We start from the raw sequence: 20,425 nt of genomic DNA on the forward strand, positions 1-20,425 counted from the left end.
ATTCTCCTCGGAAATGCAAATGAAAACTGTTGGCCTTGAGTCAAATAGCCTCGCATGTACCGCGTAAACTGACGTGCGTGTATTGTGTATGACTGTGTCGTAAACTGACGAACTGCAAGCTAAAGCGTTGACTGCCTTGATATCTTCAAAGAGCCCTCACGCAGTTCGCGAGTGACAATGTGGAAAAAGTTAGTGTGCGCGGTGCTATGGACCTTCCTAAGCTGTGGAAACGGAAGTCTGCGTCGTTCTCGTGATTTTGGTAAGTAAAATCTCATTTTTTTTACAGATAACTGCGAAATGTTTCCTTTGTGGAGATGCATAATAAACGTTTTCCCAGATAAACTGTTATCTGTAGAGGCCTGCATGCAGAAATCACAGTATATCTTTCCCTCGTACACACATATAGTAGCCACATAGATGTGAACGCAAGTGTATTTATGGTACCCAGGGATTACAGTGTACCCATTATGTAAAGATGTTATTGAACGGGAAGAAAAAAAAAACACTGTATATCATACCCACAGTGTTTTTTTTTTCTTCCCGTTACCCACCCATCTGGAGTGAGAAGAAGAGGAGGAGAGCAACGGGTAGAACAGCGAACGGAGCAGTTCTCTTACATTGGCGCAGTCGACAGGAAGTCCGTGTAATATGCGCCATTACACTTTCATCTGGTAGACGAGACTCTGCACGTTGAAGGAGTTGGACCTTCTCAAAGTGGCAGTCTGTAATTGGTCCGGATCGATACCAGACGTGAAGCCCCAGGAATCATTGTGAGTGGCCAACAGTCGTATACCATTTGCGCGCAGCAGCAGTCAGGGATTGGCACATATTTTCAATTTTGACAGTGTCGGTGGCCCAGTCGTTGCGGCGACACGTACGTTCGTACAGAGACAGCCACGTTTCAGGATTTTGTGAAGTACCATCGAAGCGAACTGGCTGAAACAGATCATAGCGGGGACACTGGAAGTTCAGAGACGTGCCCAGGAGATCCACCAGTTGTTGCTGCTGCCTCGCCACTAGAGCGCGCTTCTCAAGAAAAGCTTGCAGCCCATGCATCCAGAGAGTCAGATGATTCGGTAGAAGATTGGCCACCGTCCTCAGGAGGCCGCGGTACAAGGCGACGAAAGTAATCTATCTTCATGTTGACTTTGACGTGTCCCTTCACAGCAAGGCTCGCTAAGTCTGCCACCTCTGTTTCCGTCAGCAGGTATAGTGAACAAGAGGCTCCTGTTCCTTGAGATGCGATAAATCAGTGTTCCCACCGTCGGCGGAGCAGCTGACGTCGAGCGGGCTTGCTGGCCTCTATGCAGAATTCAACCCATGATTCGGGAAGTCGGCTGCGCCAATGTAAGAAAACTGTTTTAAGGGGCTCCGTCCGCTGTTCTACCCGTTGCTCTTTTTTTTTCTCCTCCCTCCACGCGGGTTCGAACAATGTACAGCGTCTACAAGAAAGCCGGAGTGCTCCAACAGAAGAGAAGCAGTACAGGACCACAAAAAACAAGCAGCCAAAGGACTTCGACGAACGACAAGTATATATACACCAGGACTGCGAACTTACAACTGGCGAAATCTATTCTGAAACAGTACACGTTAAAAGTATGACAAGAAAATATGCGGACAAAATACAGGACTGCACTAAAGAAATATCTGACCGTCGTCATAGCTCCAAATTACCAAAGGTTCAAGTCTGCGATCTCGTCACAATACGCACGGACATTCCAGGATCTAGCGGCAAAACTTACTCCGTCCTGTACAGGTACAACAAGCCCCACACAAACAGGATGTGCTGAAAACCGTAGGATATCAGCACCCCAGCGGTCAATTTACTCTAGCTAGCAACTATCGGTAACATGTTCAGGTATCATCCCAGGAGGGATGGATCTGCCCCGGGAAGTACGTATCCGCCTGGAGGGAGGTGAAGAAGAAGAGGAGAGCAATGGGCAGAACAGGGGATCCACACGGATAGAACTTTGAACAGAATAGGGTCTGTACGCCTCACTCCACGCACTTCGTACGCAACGTCCTACCTCCTATATTTTTTAGGCTACCGAGTTTTAAAAATCTCCCACTTTCGAGGGCCCCAGCCGACCGTGGCGCCAAGCGGTGCCGAGCAGCTCCATCAAATAAGCGGGAAGTGACGCTTTGACCGGTTGCTGTATGGCCCTACGTCATAGCGCTTCCGCTGATTTCAGTTCGTCGCAGCGTGAAGGGCTTTCGACGGAGATGTTTTGCACCCACAAATCTACATTTCGACCATGATTTCGTGTAATATTCGGGACTGGATTCACAACCCATTTAAATCAATTCTCTTACACACATGTACACATAATAATAATAAAGCAAATACCTTTTATTATGTGCACGCTCTCGAGTAAAATATTTTCAAACATTATCAAAGGCACGTGGAAAAGCGGTCATATCGATGATGGAAACGAGAAACTTGTCAACCATGCAAACACGGAAGATCTCACCAGATATGACAGCTGGAACCATCAGGTATGTAAGGACACAGTATTTTATTAAAACATTCTTCAACTATCACACGGGAAATCTTCAATGATGATTAAAACCAATTATTGAACATTCGCGCAGCGCCACCAAGCGTGTAACGCGTCAACCTGTCAGGGAGCATTGGGTCCTGAGAAGTTGTCACGTTGCACGATTGATGGCGCTACGAATGTTCAGTGGCCATTGCCTTCACTGACCATTCATGATTGTCCATGTGATAGGGGTATTAAATTGTGATACCACGAGGCAAGACTACGTCGGAGACGTCATCTCTGCCTTCGTTTCAACTTTCAAATGTCGATGAGAATTGCACGTAAAGTCTAAACCTGCTGTGGTTGCACAGTCCCGCTTTACTGGCGCACGAAAAACCAAAGCACGAGCAACATATATTTATGCGAAACGGGATTCATATCGTACTTCCAGTACTCGGCATGATCGTATTATTCAATGGAGACTCCACTGAATGCAGTCTGGTTCTACAAGCATTGCTGCTCTCCCCTACTTTAATGTACAGGCTTCCAACGGCGTGAACGCGAATTGTCATGCGAATTGTCCCGCGAATTAAACATGTCTTCCACTGCAGAGATGAGAAATAAGTAATGCATTCCATTTCGGTAATGAGCGATGGTGATGCATTACATTTTGTGGTGTGGTAATGCAATATGCCATCATGGGCTGGATAATGCATAATGACATTACTCATTTCTTCGGTTGAAAATTGAGGCATTCTATAGAGCCAGCAGTTGCGAATTGAGCCTGTGTTACAAGCAAGGAAAAAAAAAAGTTGTTTCTCTCCAGCTACCTTTGTTACAAGTTGAAGATCTGGGTGGTGGAAATGGAACTGCCTGCATTAAGCCACTGGAATTTGTAGGCACGGTAGTCGTCTTTAGAAACGGGTTCGTGGGTTGACGAATATGCAGTCGGTTGACTAACGGCTGTATCGTATTAATAGGTATAAAATTCACGGTGATCTTCCATGCGGAACGCAATAGCGTCTGGAGGTAAAAAGAAGAAGAAGAAGAAGCAAAAGAAAGTTGTGCCTAGTAGATTTACACATGCGGTGAGTGCGCCCACACTTGTGTGGCTGCATGCTACATGTGCTGCAGGGTAGGACTGCGGGTAATTTCGGCCACCTGGCGTCCTTTCACGGTGCTGGAAGCAATGTTGGAGATTGCTTCCAAAACTCTGCATTGACTGTTCAATGTGCGTACAAAATCATATGGGGTGTGCTGTCGCCTAGAGGACTGTGGTGGGTGGAGAATTAATGTGACGTCCAGTACAGCACTGTATGTCATATGACCTGCTTATTAGTTCTTTTCTTGTGTTATTAGATTGCAACGGACAGTGGAAGGTCTAAAAGGCATGCAAACAAAAGCACGCCGGGCACGAGTGGAAGTTCCTCCTCGGAGTATCCCATGCCGCCTGACCTCGTCAAACTGAGAAGCAGTAAGCACTATTCCACTTATGAAGACAATGCTTCGCAAAGTACAGTTATGTCAATCAAATTTCATGTATTGAAACGTAGACAAAACTGCTTGCTTCTACAGCATTAGCCAATGCAAGCTGCAAACACAGACAACACAAACACATAAGCCTCCAACGCCAGAGAAACAATGATATTTAAATAACTCAGAAAAAAGGTGCTAGCGCCAGGTATCGATCTTAGGCCCTCCTGGGGTCGCATTCACAAAGAGCTCGTGCGACGGAATCTGTCGTATCTCCGTCGTACGGGAAAGTTACAACGCGACGCGATGTGTGCTACGTTGTCGCCTTGAGACATCGTCGGAGAGGGTTGGGATTGTTCGAGAAATTGTTCGGTTCACCAATGAAGTGCTAGAGGCACAAGACAGTACACAGACGTGAGGGAAGACCGGCCAGCCGAACAACTGCCCGAGCTGGCCGTGCAGTCGTGCTTTATTAACCGCGCACCTTGATCATTGGTGCGCGGGGGATGATGATGACGATGCTGCTACAGATTCACGAAGGGCGCGCGTCGCAAAATATTCGCAGTTTACGGCGGAATCCTGCGAGAGCTCCCGAGCGGTCTTACGAGGAAAGATGGCGGCGTATTTGGCAGCGGTGGATTTGGAGACGGAAAACAAAGACTCCGTAATACGCGCCCACGCATTGCACTTTCCCACAGAACCTTCGAGACCATCCCCGAAGTGTCAATGACGCACTTTTTTGCTTGATAACCAATGCTTCAATCAATGCTCAACAAATGCATCAATTTTGTGCTCCGTAAAATCGGGTCGCAGGGATTTTTCAAGCATCCCCTACACCCCGCTAAGACACCCCCAACACCCCTCCAAATTGTCTGGAAGAAAGGCAAAAAAAGCCATAAAGGCTGCAAATATGGGTGCCACACACCCCTTACAACCCCCCCCCCCTCCAAGAGACGAACATACTGGGAATATCCCTGCTGGGTCGTCGAACGCGTTTCGCCTGTGATTGCGTGGCATCCATTATGGCTACCGAAAGACCGAGAGCACGAGGCTCGTGCACATGATGTCACGCGCAGCCTTTGAGCGCCTTTGAGCCACGTGACTCGGGAAAAAATGTGGATGCGTAACATGCGTCCTACTGCGGGCCGAATGAGGTAACAGCATGTGTTTTTCCAATATCACGCATACCGCAACAACTCACGACATGCCCTCCTACTGTAACTCCGGTGCGGCAATATGTTTTCCCGAGTCACATGACTAAACGTGACGTCACTGCACAAGCCTCAATGAGGCTTCTTCTTCTAACGGGACGACTATTATTGGTGCGATTGCAGATTTTCGTCATCGTTACCATAGTGAAAACATAGTCTCACACCCGTTGCCCGTTGCCATAGTCTCACACCCGTTGAGAACAGAAACTCCTGTGTCTCTGCGTCGAAAAAAAAGAAAGAAAGAAAAACTCAACTCGCACGATAGATGGCGCCACGGGAACCGTGGGCGCAGAAAAGTTTATGGCCACTGTAAGGAAATGTGCAAAACTTTTTACGCATCTCTCCTCCTCAAGAAGCGTGACAGTGCAAGGCCCTTCTTACAAATTTCTTTCTCTTTACGTTTCTAATTTCTCATTTCTTTTAATTTCTGATCCTCTCTATCCTTTCTCTTTTACTCTCCCCTTTCACAAAGGAGTGAAACTTGCCGCCTTGTCTGAGCAGGCAGACCTCACTCCTCTTCCTTTGAACATCGTACCACCACCACCACCACCACCAAGAAGCTTCAGTAGTCGCCATATTCGCACGGCATCCACGGGTCCCGTGCAAGAAGCTGCTTTAAAGTTTGATGCTAAAATTATTTACAGGCGAAAGGAGGACGGCTGCCGTGTTGTGTGACCTGTTGAACTAATTTATTTACCCTCAGGAACGTGAGGCAATGCAGAGAGTAGTGGTTAACATTTAATAATGTAATGTTAACAGGTTCAGCATATAGGAAGATTTATGAGGTCCACATGAACAAATTGCACAGATACGTGGAGGTAAATGAAAAAGAAAATGTAACATTTGGGTCGATTATGGCAAACAATGACAGCATAAGTGCACAACATGGAGATTGAAAAATGGCTATGCGGCGAAATGTTCGCATAAACATTTCTTAATTTGCTTGGCGTCGGTGATGGAAGTAATGGCACCGGGAAGGCTGTTCCACTCCAGCGATATAAGAGGCAGAAATTAATCGTGAAATGACCTTGTTGAGCATGAGTGATTGCTTACTTTCTGTGGGTGATCGGTACGAACTGAGATATATGTAGGCTGCTGGGTTCCCTAAGCTAATTATTATGACAATAAATTAACCAAAACCAAGCAGTAAACCAAAACAGTTGTCCGGCGAGCGGAAAGCAGAGGCAGGTTGAGGTTGCGTTTCATAGCAGCACAGTGACACTGGCGGTGCGGTTGTAATTACCGAATATGAACCGGGTTGCCCTGTTTTGTGGTGTTTCTACTGAGTTCGAGACTGTGCTGTAATCAGTATCCCACATGGAGGATGCATATTCCAACTTTGGAAGGACTAGTGATTTGAAGGCCTATCATTCAGGGACCAACTGCGGGCTCGCGGTTCCTGCACTTTCACATTGGGTAACTACGTTGCTAGATGTGTGCTACATGAGGTACTTATTGTGCGTCAAAAAGAAAGTTTTCTTTACGCCAAACCCCACAGCGCGTTATCCACACTAGCATTAAATCATAACCCATTGCATTTCTGCTCGTACATCTGACCCATATCGGCATTCTGCACTTATGACAATTACGCGCCCAGTATAATTGTCGCGCGACACAGAGCCACGAAGTATCATTATCATTACCTTCGCAACATACGCAGCACAAAAAAAAGAAAAAGAAAAGGACATCCACTGATGCATCTACGACAGCAGAAGGATACTGACGCGTCTATGTGTTTCCTGCGATCACGGTTTAGAAATGTCTGTCCGCCTGCACGGCTTCCACTGCTGCGAAGGAGCTTCACTGCATCATCCAGAGCACTGTCATTTTTTTCGTTTTGTCACACCGTAGTGTTGTCATTTTGCCGTCAGTGACGTCTTGCGCTATTCAAATAAACTCTGGGAGGACTTTCCGTACGCGACGCCAATATGATCTACCTAACCTGACGACGTGCTGTGGAAGGACACGATGTTGTCTTACAGTAGATGCTCAGTGATTCTAGCATTTCTGGTAACGAAGCAGCGTCTGGAGCGGTGTAGTTGGTACATAATAATCACGGTGCACACTCCGCGGTAACGCAGCTGTTGAAGAAACGGCGTCTCGAGCATACTAGCAGGACGTAGGACGTACACCTGCTTTGACGCGACGTTAATGCCTAATGATCATCGTCAGGGCATCATCAAAGGACAGGAAACTTTAGTTTAATAGACCAGCAGGCAGGTTACTTTGCAGGCCACATCCCGAGTACGTGGCTAAGTAACAATTAGATTCTGACTCATGATGTTATGAGGCGCTTCCCCACTTATAGGCTGCCGAACCCTACCCCAGTGCGAATTTTACCATGTGACCGACATGCAGGCGACTCCCGACCTGGCGCACAGCCCGCACCTCGGGGCTTGAGCGTTGCGAGCGCTCTTCTGTCTCATTCGTCTGAATGACACGTATAGATACAATGCTCACAGACGAATATGATGAAAGACAAATTAAAACGATAACTAAAAAAACTGCATCTTCCGGGTTTTCTTCTTCTTCTTTTTTTTTTTTTTTTTTTTGCATGTTCTCGATTCTCACACGCTTCCACGTGCTTTCAGGCGTCTTCATTAACATTTGCTGTCTTTACTGAATCCCTTCGCAGCTTGCGGTATCGAATCCCAAAGACGGATTGCAGGAGGACGAGAAGCCAACTTGACCTACTGGGGCTGGATCGTAAGCGAACGAAAGCTCCTCGTGCCATTAATTGTTCATGTCACTACAACTACAAGCAATACAAACTCCTCTCAATTTTCTCTCCTTTTATTTCTACGCAGGCGGGCATCCTTTACAGCGACACACACAAGCAGTACTGCGGTGGAGCCCTCATCAGTAACCGATACGTTGTTACAGCTGCACACTGCACTGACGGGTGAGATTATTCATGCTGACGCAATGATGCCGTCAGTAAAAACTGGGTGTCGCGCTGCTGGGTTGGTTCTTTGCAGTCTGAAGGGTCGAGTTAAAGGGACAATATTACAGAAGTCTACACCACAGTGCCGTTTACCGTTTAGGACATTTGGCCGTCAATTTCCATTTCCGTGGTTCTGGTCAATGATAAAGCTGTCGTCAACCTAAGTATTGCTCATGACACATACGAAGTAACACTAGTTATTGGTCGTTCCGCAATGTCGGCTTTGTAGAACTGTTCACGCTATAGGACTGGGATGGGACACGAGTTCCCGACGCCTGCTGTGCAATATCTGGGCATTTTCCTCTGGATTTTTCTCAGTCGTCACTAGACAAATGTAAGCACTGTAGGGTTCTTTTTGAAGTCTGCCAATGATGCACGCTCCCCTCGAGCAGCCACGTGGCTGACAGACTAATCGGTAGACACAGAAATGATGTACCGTATCTTCTGGTGGATAACGCGCGCGTTATGTTGCGAAAACGCACTGGGAGCGTTTTTCCGGGAGGATGCCGTGCAACCTGTGAACTCAATAGCCTCCCGCGAGTTCCAATGCAGCAATCGTTATGATACTATGAGGAGGCTGCCCTCGGGCAATGAAGGACACGGGGCTAGTGACCTTTCTATGCAGCGCGTTGTTCTTGACTGAGGGCGACATGGCACGCGTGAGCCAGCTTAGGGTCAGGAACGGGTTTGATTGTGCCTAGGAGTCCAGAGTGTCGAACCGAACTGGGGCTGAATCGCTTGCACGCATTACGACCTAACGAGGGGCGGGGCACTCGCCGAGAAGGGCACGTGATTAAACACGTGCACGGCTTTCTTCGCGCGATACGTGAAGGGCGCGGTGTACGCCACGCGTAATATGTCACGTGCACATCTTTTTGAACCCGCCTCCCGTTAGCTCGTAATGACCGTAACGACGATGAAGCGATTAAGCCCGTTATTAAACGTTATTTTTAGCTGAACCCGAACTGATCTGAACCGAAACTACTGGCGCCATCTTGAAGCTGAACTGGAACTCAATCATTAAAAAATTTAGGTAAACCGGTTCAAATAACGGTCCATACCTATCTGAATTACTGACTTCGGGAGAAATTTAAATCACGCTACATAAAGTGAGGCTGACTGATGTATGTCAGCGTCACACTTTAAGAAAGAAGGAGCTGCATTACAAAGGACAATGTACAAGTGACTAAATTTACTCGGTGTGAGCAAATTTAGCTCTTTTGGGGGATAGCAGAATCTCGGTGAGAAAGGGGAAGTCAAGTCCGATATGAAATGTAGCACAATCAAAAAGCAACACTGAAGCTTCCTTAGTTTAATACATACAAGCTTTCGCGTCGGGGACCACGCTTCATCACGAAGGGGGACTAAATGAGCCGCAACCACTGATCCCTTTCTGCATGGACTAAATGCATGGGGCTAACTAGATGTCAGAGCTACAGAGAGTACTGCATTTCAATTTTGTCCTCACAGTCCCTGTGTACATAATCCATGTGCATGAACGAAAACATTGAACTAAACGGCGATATATCGAGTAAGATAAAATATTCCCGATTCCGGATAAAATACTCCTTTTTTTTAGTTCTTCCTCATTCTCTTAATTCACAGGTGATGGTGGTGGTCTTCGCCATTGGTTGGTTCATGAGCTGAGCATCACCGTTTAGTTACGCTCAGGACCAATCACTACGTAAATGAAAGGTTAATGTTATAGAGGTGTGTAGAGGAGATGGTGTTCCTCTACACGAGTCCTGACCGGCGATGATGGAATGTCCCAGCGGGCAGATGTGCGTAGCCTCACGCTAGGACGGTGCCGGTAGAACTGGCTGGCAGGCGCAGTGGCGCGCGCCAGCAGAGGCACGTCGTTGTCATCGTCGTCCACGGGCCGCCACATCACCCCCCCCCCTCAGACGCCGAGCGCTGCATGCGGTTGAGGTTCGCGTCGATACCATGAGGGTTTCCTCACCCTCACCTCACGATATTTGAGGTGAGGTGAGGAAAATCTTCAAATTTTTGGGGGGGTGAGGTGAGGTGAGGAAAACCATGGGAAAATTTTTTGAGGTGAGGCGAGGAAAAATTTATGAACGCGCACTTTATGAAAACTTTTCCCGCGCGTATACGGGATATCTTTCCTTCTTTCCGCAGCTTCTGTCTCTCATCTGGGCGGGGACTGCCTTCCTCTCGCCGCTGCCCGACTTTACGCGTCATTCGCATACCCGCAATTGAACCTCAATTTCCGCGCAACTTTTACGGGTATAACAATCGTTCCACGAAGCGTTTTCTATGATTGACTAGGCCAAATCCTCCAGCAAGAAGAAAAAAAAAAACGTTACATTGACTAAGCAATTTCATGAGTTCAATTTCGAAAATGTATTTCAATGGCAAATTGATGAAACTTTTTGTATTTGGTGACAAACTAAATGTCCAGAAGAAATTCGTTTACCCCATATTTTTCTGTTAAGCCATTTTCTTATAATGGTCAAATGACACGTTTCGTGCCGCACCCTGTATGCACTCACGCTTGAGATATATGCAGTTACATTGGCAGTCACTCAAAGTCAACGCGCATCGAATACACAATCTTCACATCGAATACACAAATAGCTTTAAAAAATTGAGGTGAGGTGATGTGAGGAAAATTTCGAAAAAAAATTGAGCTGAGGTGAGGTGAGGAAAATTTCGAAACAAATTTTTGAGGTGAGGTGAGGTGATGAAAAGTCTCAAAAATTCCTTTGAGGTGAGGTGAGGTGAGGAAAAATTTTCAAGAATCTTTTGAGGTGAGGTGAGGAAAATTTTTCTCCCAGAAAATTGAGGTGAGGGCGAGGCTAGTGAGGACAAACGCCCATGCAAGAGACCCAAGAAAGAGTCAGAGGTTGGTGGTGGCTGTGGGGAATGAAAGGTGGCGCCAGTTGGGATCTGGGGTACCCCTGAATTCAGAGCGTTGCACGGCCGCTGCCAGCATTACATCATTATTTAGAGGGAAACACAGTATTACTGACGACGAGGAGAAGGACAGTGTTAGCACGACGACGAAAAAGTTTACCTTTGCCCTTCTGCTTCAGACGCCATGGAGATACCGAGTCCTACTGATGCTTTGCGGCCGGCACGAGAACGCGAACGGAAGCGCAGAGCTTGCGAAGACCCAGCTCGTCGTACAGCCGAGGCCGAAAACAAGAGAGTGCGACGTCAGGATGACAACGTGTGTGCCGGCGAAGCTGAGGCAAGGCGGACTCAGCGGCAAGACCCTGCAGTACATGCCACCTAGGCGGAAGCAAATAGGTGTCAGAGGCAAGCGAAAGCCGAAGGAGCCACAAGGGCTTCACTAGACAATTCAGGGAGAACTCATTTGGATACAGTTGCTTGGTGTGCGATTGCTTGTGGTTCAAGAATGATCTCACAGCGCTGCATTGCCTTGCCATGCGCTGCTTCGACTACAATTTCCAAGTGCCGACCTGCGCTTGAGTGCATGTCTCCCAGTTGGTCCGCACCGTTGCAGGTGATGGGCTTTCAGCAGATAGCTGTGCCTCTCCAGCTATGCCACCGCGCGGCTGGAGTGGCCATCTACATGCGAGATCGGGTTAACACTTCACCCCTAGACCTCTTTGGTGACTGCGAAGACGTGGGTGAGTAGTGTGCGGTGCAGTTTGGGACTGGAGTCATCGTCGTGGTCACCTACTTTGCCCCCAACGCAACAGTTTCGCGATTTATAACATACCTCACCAACGCCTTAACAGTCCACATGTCATCTGCTGCTGGGGGACACTAACATCGACGCTAAGACCACCAACGTCATCACCGGTTACAAGAAGCCCTGATGTTGCAACTCGCCACCAGAGCACGGGACGTAGCAACCTCGAGAAAGACCTGCATTGATTTGGTTTTCCAAATCCGAGACCTAGTTAAGAATATCGACCACATCACCACTCACTTCACAGATCACAAGGCAGTACTCGTCACTCCATTACATCAGCAATAAAAGTGTCAACATTCACCCACAACAGCTGTCGCTGAAATTCGCGTTAGACAACCGTAACTGTCGTGTGATTTTTGCCCTCTCACGTACCCTTTGTAATCTCAGCCCTTAGTGATTAACTCCTCGCATATGGATACTAGGATAACACCTGAAAGACGTTATTGGTGCTCATTTCCTTTGTGTTGCAACAAAATATTCTCCCTAATTCCATGTGGATGCTGTCAGAATGACATGTACCATTTTCTCAATCGCAGGATGACGATCTTCGACATGAAAGTTTTACTGGGTGACGGCGACCTCAACAGCACTAAGGGTCAAATTTTTAACGTCTCGCGGTTACGACAACACAAGGGCTACAAAAGGGACACCCTGGAGAACGACATTGCTATTTTACGACTGAAGTGGCCGGCCAAGTTTAACGAGAATATTCGTCCTATTTGCCTGCCAACCAGCAGAGACGAAACATTCTTTGGCAAAAAGGCCTATGTAGCTGGATGGGGACATCTCTTTCACGGTAAGAACGTGTTTCAATGAAAGTTTAGCGGTATGGGTACCACTCACAAAATGCTCTGAACGAATACTATTACGGGTGTACTTACAACTACTCCGATATTGTGTGGCCCCCACTTACTCTTCGCCTTACTCTTCGGTATAATTGCAGTAGAGGTCCGCGCGTTTGCGGGTATACCCGCGGATCCACGCGGATACCTGCACTAATCTCGGACAATGAAGATATGAGTTGATACGGGTCGCGGATAAAGTGCGGGTGCGATCAAGTTGCCGCTGCTGGCCGCGCGGGTACCCGCGCAATATGCGCATTCATGCTTTCTCGCGAAATAAACGCGCAAAAGGCCGGAATTCCAATGCGTTGTATGATAATTTGATGGCCGTTCTTTCAGCAATTGTGTATCGTGCGTTTAACGTACCAAATGTCAGGTTTTCCCTTTTTGTGCTGCAGTATACTCTAACTTGTGCAACTGGCTGCACGCTTCTGTGGTGCAGGTCTGCGGACATATCCGAACGAGCTGCAGGTGCGGGTAAGCTCCACCAAACCCCGTGCGGATGCGGGTGCAGATTGGAAGATTGTGTCTGCGGTGCCGGTGCGGGACAGGAATTACGTACCTCCACAGACCTCTAATTACCAGCACACTTATGCAGGGTGCTCCGCGGATATTCCCGGATATATTGGTGTCTCGTAGGGGTGGGTGTCGACGCCCATATCTGCTGCTTTCGTGGCGTTTTTGGCCTTTCTGGCCCATATTTTGGGGGCTGTTAGGGGGTATGGGTGCTGGAAAAATTCGTGGCTCCAACTAACCTGTAGCGGGATTTACAAATGACACAGACGCCAGTATTTTTCTCATTGTGCCTAATCAATTAATTTGCTAACTTTTAAAGTATTGGCCTACTGTAAGCAAAAGTGTTAATTGGAAAGTTTCCTTGAAAAACACCAGACCGAGGCGTAATTATTCAGTCATGATGAAAAAATGAAAAGAAAAGAAACAGCGCCTACGATACGCGGCTGCTAACAGCATTCAGACATTCAAGACATTGGAGAGAGAGACAAGAGACATTCAAGACATTATGCGTCTGGGTCCAACACTGGTCTGGAAAGTCTTCTGGAAAACCTACGGAAAACCTCAGACGGCACAGCTGGTAGTAGGATTAGAACCCACCATCTGTCGGTCTTCAGCATGACTTTGGCTGCCACCAACTTGTGGACGCTTTTATGTACTCGACCCAGGGCTGGGCAGCAATAGTAATACTTTGTATTATAATACTGTTATTGTAATACTTCTGAGTATATGTGTTATAATACTCATTCTACGACAGTATTTGTATCTAGTGTTACATGTATTATAATTAGAGATTGGACGAATCCAGAATTTCTCGAATAAGAATCCGAATCCAACGAAGGTTCTGCGAATCCACGAATCTTACGAGTCTCGAATCTTTTGAATCCTTTCTTTAAAAAGAGCTGAAAAAGTCAGGGAAAAAAATCTTCTACTGAAAAGTGTTTTGAAGCAGAATTTGATATCTTTGTTTAATAAAAAAACAAATTTTGGGACAAGACATATCCACCCAGTCAGCGCAATGGTTGCAGTGACATTGCACCAATATCGCCATGAAATATTGATGTTATGTTGCTAATGACCGCTTTCGTTATGCTGCAACAATGTTATCGAAACAACATTGCAGAAATGTGACACTGCAATGCTGGTGTGACATTGTTAAAGACCGGCTTCGTTATTTTGCAGCAATATTACAGCAACAATATTGCAAAAATGTAATATTGTAATGTTGATGCAACACTGCCAATGACCTGTGTAACAAGTTACATGTTACAAGTACACTGTGACTTTACAGTGTAGCACCGTTACAAAAGCAACTCCCGAGGAGCACTACAGTCTTGGTGATATATGTGCAAGTGAACACAGTATGCTTACATATTCAGTAATCGTCCTGCTCCTGGGCAGACTCCAGGGGAATGGTGCCGACATTCGTCATGAAAGTCTACCGAGAAGCTCTGGGAAAACCGCAGACAGCACAGACAGGATTCGAACCAGTGTTACCTCCCTGTCTTTGCACGGAAGGCGATCATTTTAACCACTACGCCACGCGAGGGCTCAAGGGCTGTGGTAGCACTGATGCTATGGAAGAACGCCATATCGAGGGTCAGCGCGCATTTACACGTGCGTAAGAATGGATTGTAATTAATTTCAAGTTCTCGGTCGGATTAATTTTCTTTAAGATTATGTTGTCCTCGTCTCGATTCTTTTGTCCATAGTCATCTCCCATGGTACGTCCGCAGTGTTGTCCCAGAATATGCCTCTCACAGTCTGAATTAATTCTCCCCATAATGGTCACACTAACTGTAATGTTACCTCGCTGCGGCACGTGAAACATTGCCTGAGCAACACAATCGTAATGTTTCTAAAATTCATCATCTCAAAATGCTGCACCAACATTGAACTAGAGGCATTGTGGTAACATTCCTTTTGTGCATGAAACGATGCCGCAAAGTTTGAACACATCGTCAAAAACAAACTGACAAATTACGGGTGAACGTCACGGGAAGTTCCGAAGATTTCATTCATTGTTTATTGGTGGGAATTACAGATAGAACAAGATCGTGCAAGCATTGTGTTACTGGAGCACTCGGAGCAAGTGCCTCGGAAATGCTGCACGCAAAACGTGCAGCATTGCAGCAATATGTTTGTTTCGATGTTGCTACAATGTTTCAGACGTTGCCTAGAAGTAACTATATATAAGCTGTGACGTTTCCTCAATGTACCATGTACAACATTGTTCTCGCAAGAGAATCACACTGTTAGCTCTACGCAGCCTTCCAAATACAGCAGACACATTGATAGTGCTGCAACGCTAAGATTAGGTCGCTGATGCACTGTTTTGTGAGTAATGCTATTGCAACATTGCATTAGAATTGATTGACAAAAAAAAAAAAAACAGATCAGCAATGTAACTGCGACATTTCTTCAGTGTAGCACACACGCAAATTGCTTCGGAGACACAATCACACTGTTACCTCTACGCATCTTTTGAAGTACGGCGAAAACATTGAAATAAAGATACTGCACAAACGTCGAAGTTACGTTGCTGATTAAGCGTTTTGGAAGAAACGCAATTGCAACGTTGCATTGACATGCGTGAACAATGTAAACGCCACATTACCTGAGTGTAACATATTCATCATCGCTTCAGTAATATCGCAATGTTAGCTTTACGCGAGCTTTGAGCCATAGCATGAACATTGAAGTAAGTATATTGCTACAACGACGAACGTGGGCATGAAACATCGCTGCAACACTTCAGCGTTGAGGTAACATTGATGCAACACATCTTGTGCTGTCTGGGCATATACATCTTCTGAAGTGTAACTTATTTAACATGTTGTTCATCGACTACAGAAGATACATAAACTGAGGAGTCTGAATTCCCTCCATAAAACTAAGAAACAATCAAAGCAAAACCGTGTTACTTTTAAACTTCTAATATCGCAGCTTTATGATGTGGTTTTGTAGCGCCGCGGGAACCGCCGGCCAAGCAGTCTCGGAGGTGCCGATTTTAAACAGAAACAAGCATACTTGGTTGGTGGATTCGAAAGATTCGATTCGCGGTTTTGGGCAGTGGGATTCGGATTCGCGAATCTCGAATCCCTGCCTAGGATTCGAGGATTCGCGATTTTGGGCAGTGGGATTCGGATTCGCGAATCTCGAATCCCTGCCTAGGATTCGAGGTTAGTTAGTTAGGTTAGTCGAACCGATATATGTGAACTTTGGAGCTGAACTGAACCCGAACCCGAAGCCCAAACAAACCGAAAAACGTTTCGGTTCGAAGCTCTGGTCCCATATGTCTTGATACAAACACCGCCCCCTATTATTCTCTAGTCCCAAATTATCCAAATGAGAGTGTTATCTGTGCCAGAGGTTACTGGGCACTCTCCTGCATTCTTCCTAGTTCATCACATTTACAAGGTATTTGTCGCCTGAAAGAGAGCGCCCAGTGAGGTCACTCTTGTAGGCTGTTGCACCCCAACAAGGTTGGGGAAAAAATGAAAATAACGAGGATACTGCTACTACAGCCTGTAACTTGTTTATTGACGTCTATACATAGGGTTTCACCCTATGAATGTCCCCCCGCGCGTGTGTGCCGTGCTTCTATAGTATTACTCAGTCCAAGTGGAACATTGTGTCGTTTACATACATAGCTCTGGAGACCCCTACAGACATTTAATCGTAGTATATTTCAAAAGGATTGAGCATCGCAGTGCAAAGCTATGGGGCAAAGTACACGAATCCCGTGTTCAAAACGATCAAGAAGGCGGTGGAGCGAAGTGCAGTTGAATGATTGCTCCCCAGACGATGACGTGTCGCTTCAGCAGATATAGGGAGCCTATATGTGCGTCCCCTTTGAAAAGCGGAGAAGCCGCAGCAACCCATGGAGGCTCCCTACCAGCAGAGACGTCTCCATGTTGTTATCTATCCTTTTCCCTGGGGTTTGCGATTTGCACAAGGAGAAAAGCGTCAAATGTCCGACAGCGGACGAACTATTTTACAAAAGTGCCATGAACACTGCGGTCAAAGCGAAAGCGATGAATGACGATGGCCATCTTTCCTCGCTGCTCATCGAAGTAATTTGTAGGCTGAATGTGAAACCAAAACTCGGGCGCCTCACAATATGCTGGCGCACGAGAAACGCCATCTGGAATTTTTTAGTTTTTTTTTTTAAATCCTTTGAGCGGTTGAAAAAAAGAAAAAACTTTTTTGTGAATATTTCCGTTTTCATTCTTCTGTCATTACATATCTAGTTGCACGACGACGGGCACACAATTTTGAGCAGCTCATTTCTCATTATTTAATTGCCGAATAGACATGCACTGCAAGACCGTTCCTTTGAGAAGATGGTAAAATGTAACCTCCTAAAGTAAAACGTGATAGGAGAATGACTGTCTCAACTACTACACAAATTGGTATATTTCATTATTTTTCATTCTTGAGAATCCCGGAGTTATGTATCAATGTATTACTAGTATTACTCCGTGTAATACATGTAAGTATTACTATTATGTACTATAATATCTCGAAATCGAAGTAATATGTATTAGTATTACAATACTGATTTCTAGGAAGTATTATGTATAAATTTGTATTATATAATACAAAATATGAGTATTACTGCACACCTCTGACACGGCCATGCTGGTTTTCCTCAGTCATCGTCACTTCGTTTAGATTTTCTGTTGTTGCGACAAACGTTGTGCTTAGCGGGAAAAGGGCAGTAAATGCCCTTCCTAGCTTCAATTTGCAGCTTTTTTCCGAGCCTGGGTTACATTATCGTTGCAGGAGGACCTTCGAGTCCAACGTTACTGGAAGCTGAATTAAGAATCTGGAACAATACGGAGTGCCAAGAAGCGTTTCCTCAGCCAATAACTAACGCCTTCCTGTGCGCGGGAAACAGAGAGGGAGGAGGTGATTCCTGCCAGGTAAGTTTAAGAAAGCCTGCTCCTGTACTGGGCGAGACAAGGGGTGCTAGAGGTGCTGAGAGCATGCGGGTACATCTCAAGATAAGGAATAGGTAAAATCATAAACCTAACGTAGCTTTAGCTCCCCAAAAATAAGTATGGCACCTCACTTATCTACGCACAGTAGACATTTAAAGTTATTACTGTAATCCCTACCGAGCAGTTCTTGCGCAGTTCATATACGCCTTACGGCTCACGGATTACAGGAGAAGATACCTGCAGAGGGAAGACCATATCTGAACAATAAGCCTTCCGAGCTAGTTTCGAGTCGCTTTGAGTGTCATGGCAAATGGAAAGCGGCAAACGAATAACTCGTTGCGTTTTTGTGCTTTACGTTGTACTAGGATCGCATTCATGTACTGCGTGTTATCTATTCCAGGGAGACTCTGGAGGACCCCTGACAGTGAGATCACATCATAAGAAGCAGTGGTTCCTTGTCGGTGTAGTGTCCTGGGGTGTAGGGTGTGGAAGGCCGGGAGTACCAGGCGTTTACACTAGGGTCACACAGTTTCTCGACTACATTTATCAGCATGCTATTTAACAGGCCAACGACCATGCACCCATTAGCGGATGTGTCGTGTCACACTAGAAACATGATTATCTTGCGGTGGACATCAGGAAGCAGCGCAATTGGACATTCGGCAAACGCTCACCAAAACGTTCTTGCTGCAATCCTTTTGCAATGAAACTGCATTTTCTACTTGAAGCCCTTTTACGTTTTGTGAAAGCGTATGCTTTTTCGCACTGGTCAGGAGATCCTATGAAGCCACAGACTGACCTAACAGTGATTAGTCCCAGTGACGAGTAAGTTACTCCACAAGAGGAACTAGAAGAAGTTAAGGTACTATAGAAAGAATCACTTATCTTGCGAGCCACTTACGAAGTCAAAAGTTGAAAATGAACTTGAAGTTCCCGAGTTAGTTCAGACCTTGATGTCAGAATGGGAGGTGCAAGAAGTTTGATAATACTTTTAATACAATAAAATTAATTATGCCAATATTCTATGAGATGAAAGAAGCCGTTCCCTTGTGTGCTTCCTCGGGTTGACGTTTCATAATTTTAACGTCGTAATAAGCTTCTGTGCATATTTTGTAGAACGTGGTGGTGATGTGGTGGTGACGAAAACCGACTTGCCGTTGTTGGCCTCACTTATGTGGGCAGCACCACGACTGTAGTGTAGTGTAGTGTATAACGTGTGACTTTCTAGCTACACTGTGCCATCCACCATTAGAAATACACTGCTTTCCGCTATGGTGAGCGCCACCTTTGAGTGCACAGCCGAAACTTGTAGCGTTCACTGGGCAACAACAAGGGAGCGGGCAATCGGCGCGCGCATGATTGTCGTCTCCTCAGAGATACAGGTCGCGTTATTTGTGCACCAGAATTGAACAAAAGGAACTGGTAACTTAACCCAAATTACAAAGCTACTTAAGACAGGATCGAGATCCTCAAGAAGTTACTGGAATTCAAATGCAACGAGATAAGAGTAATTAAAAAAGAATGTATCGAGTTATCCCCTCGGATACTGGCAAGCAATAGCTTTGATAACGCTTAAAATGCGTGGGTTTTTGACGTCTGGCCTGAATCACGAAGGACGTTTCAAGTACACGACTTTCTAATGCGTTGGCCATTGTATGCTATCTATCGACCAGTAAAGCGAAAGCAAATGGCGGTGAGTGACCATTTCGATTAGGTACTCCTTCTTTGACTCACCGAAAATAGTTGCGCTACTCGCTACACCAAAATCTGCCTAACATTTGCCTACCTTCCCCAGCCACAATGGCGCTGTAGGAATCGTCGAGTTCGCCCATAAGGCTTGGGGCGTTGATCGCCTCACATCATCAGTCAGTGCGCTCGGCCCGTCATAACCGTCACTGCAAACAGTAATCTTCACTGTTTGCCAGCAATACGTTCGACGCGTTCCTCACCACTGAACTCTTTGTTCACCTCTTGTGCGCTCCAGGTGCGTTTGTCGTGGATTATTCCTGCTTCATCGGAGCTTGTAAACAGGAAAAGAAATTGACCAGTTCTTCACGCTTAATCGCGTTCGTTTGATGACCAGAAGAATGCACAAACTGCGTTGACGCTTTCAATGTTAAGTTCGTACCACCCATTTACGACTTTGGTTCAATGTATTCCATCGAACGATACAGAACGCTCGTTGATTCAGACAGCTACAAAAGAGTACGATTCTTCAACTTGTTTCCGGAAGTGCATTAGAACAAACAGACGCTGTCGATGGGATCGACAGCTGTGTCCCTGTGTCTAACTAAAATGCATTTAAAGATGTTGAGAACGTAAAATGAAGTA

The 20,425-nt window shown here is 46.1% G+C and overlaps 1 protein-coding gene and 1 long non-coding RNA gene across 2 annotated transcripts in view; one reads left to right on the forward strand and one right to left on the reverse strand.

The window, feature by feature from the left end:
• Window positions 1-2: 2 nt before the first annotated feature.
• On the forward strand, window positions 3-19,116 carry LOC135385997 (trypsin-7-like). Its single transcript, XM_064615686.1, has 8 exons — window positions 3-259; window positions 2,399-2,496; window positions 3,840-3,954; window positions 7,800-7,870; window positions 7,972-8,066; window positions 12,330-12,589; window positions 17,937-18,076; window positions 18,495-19,116. Exons 1-8 carry the CDS (start codon window positions 178-180, stop codon window positions 18,654-18,656), a joined length of 1,023 nt encoding a protein of 340 aa, XP_064471756.1. The 5' UTR covers window positions 3-177; the 3' UTR covers window positions 18,657-19,116.
• The window catches only part of LOC135386002 (uncharacterized), a 101,136-nt gene continuing 91,985 nt past the window's right edge, over window positions 11,275-20,425 (reverse strand). Inside the window, exon 3 of the long non-coding RNA XR_010420551.1 lies at window positions 11,275-11,363. This is a non-coding gene — a long non-coding RNA (uncharacterized LOC135386002). The remainder of the gene's footprint in view (window positions 11,364-20,425) is intronic.

Source organism: Ornithodoros turicata, chromosome 2, assembly GCF_037126465.1.
Source record: "Ornithodoros turicata isolate Travis chromosome 2, ASM3712646v1, whole genome shotgun sequence".
In the NCBI taxonomy this organism is placed as follows: domain Eukaryota; kingdom Metazoa; phylum Arthropoda; class Arachnida; order Ixodida; family Argasidae; genus Ornithodoros; species Ornithodoros turicata.

Coding starts and splice junctions, on each gene's coding strand:
- LOC135385997 (XM_064615686.1), top strand. CDS start 178: ATGTGGAAAAAGTTAGTGTGCGCGGTGCTATGGACCTTCCTAAGCTGT. Junction 7,871..7,971: donor TGACCTACTGGGGCTGGATC/GTAAGCGAACGA, acceptor ATTTCTACGCAG/GCGGGCATCCTTTACAGCGA. Junction 18,077..18,494: donor GAGGAGGTGATTCCTGCCAG/GTAAGTTTAAGA, acceptor TATCTATTCCAG/GGAGACTCTGGAGGACCCCT.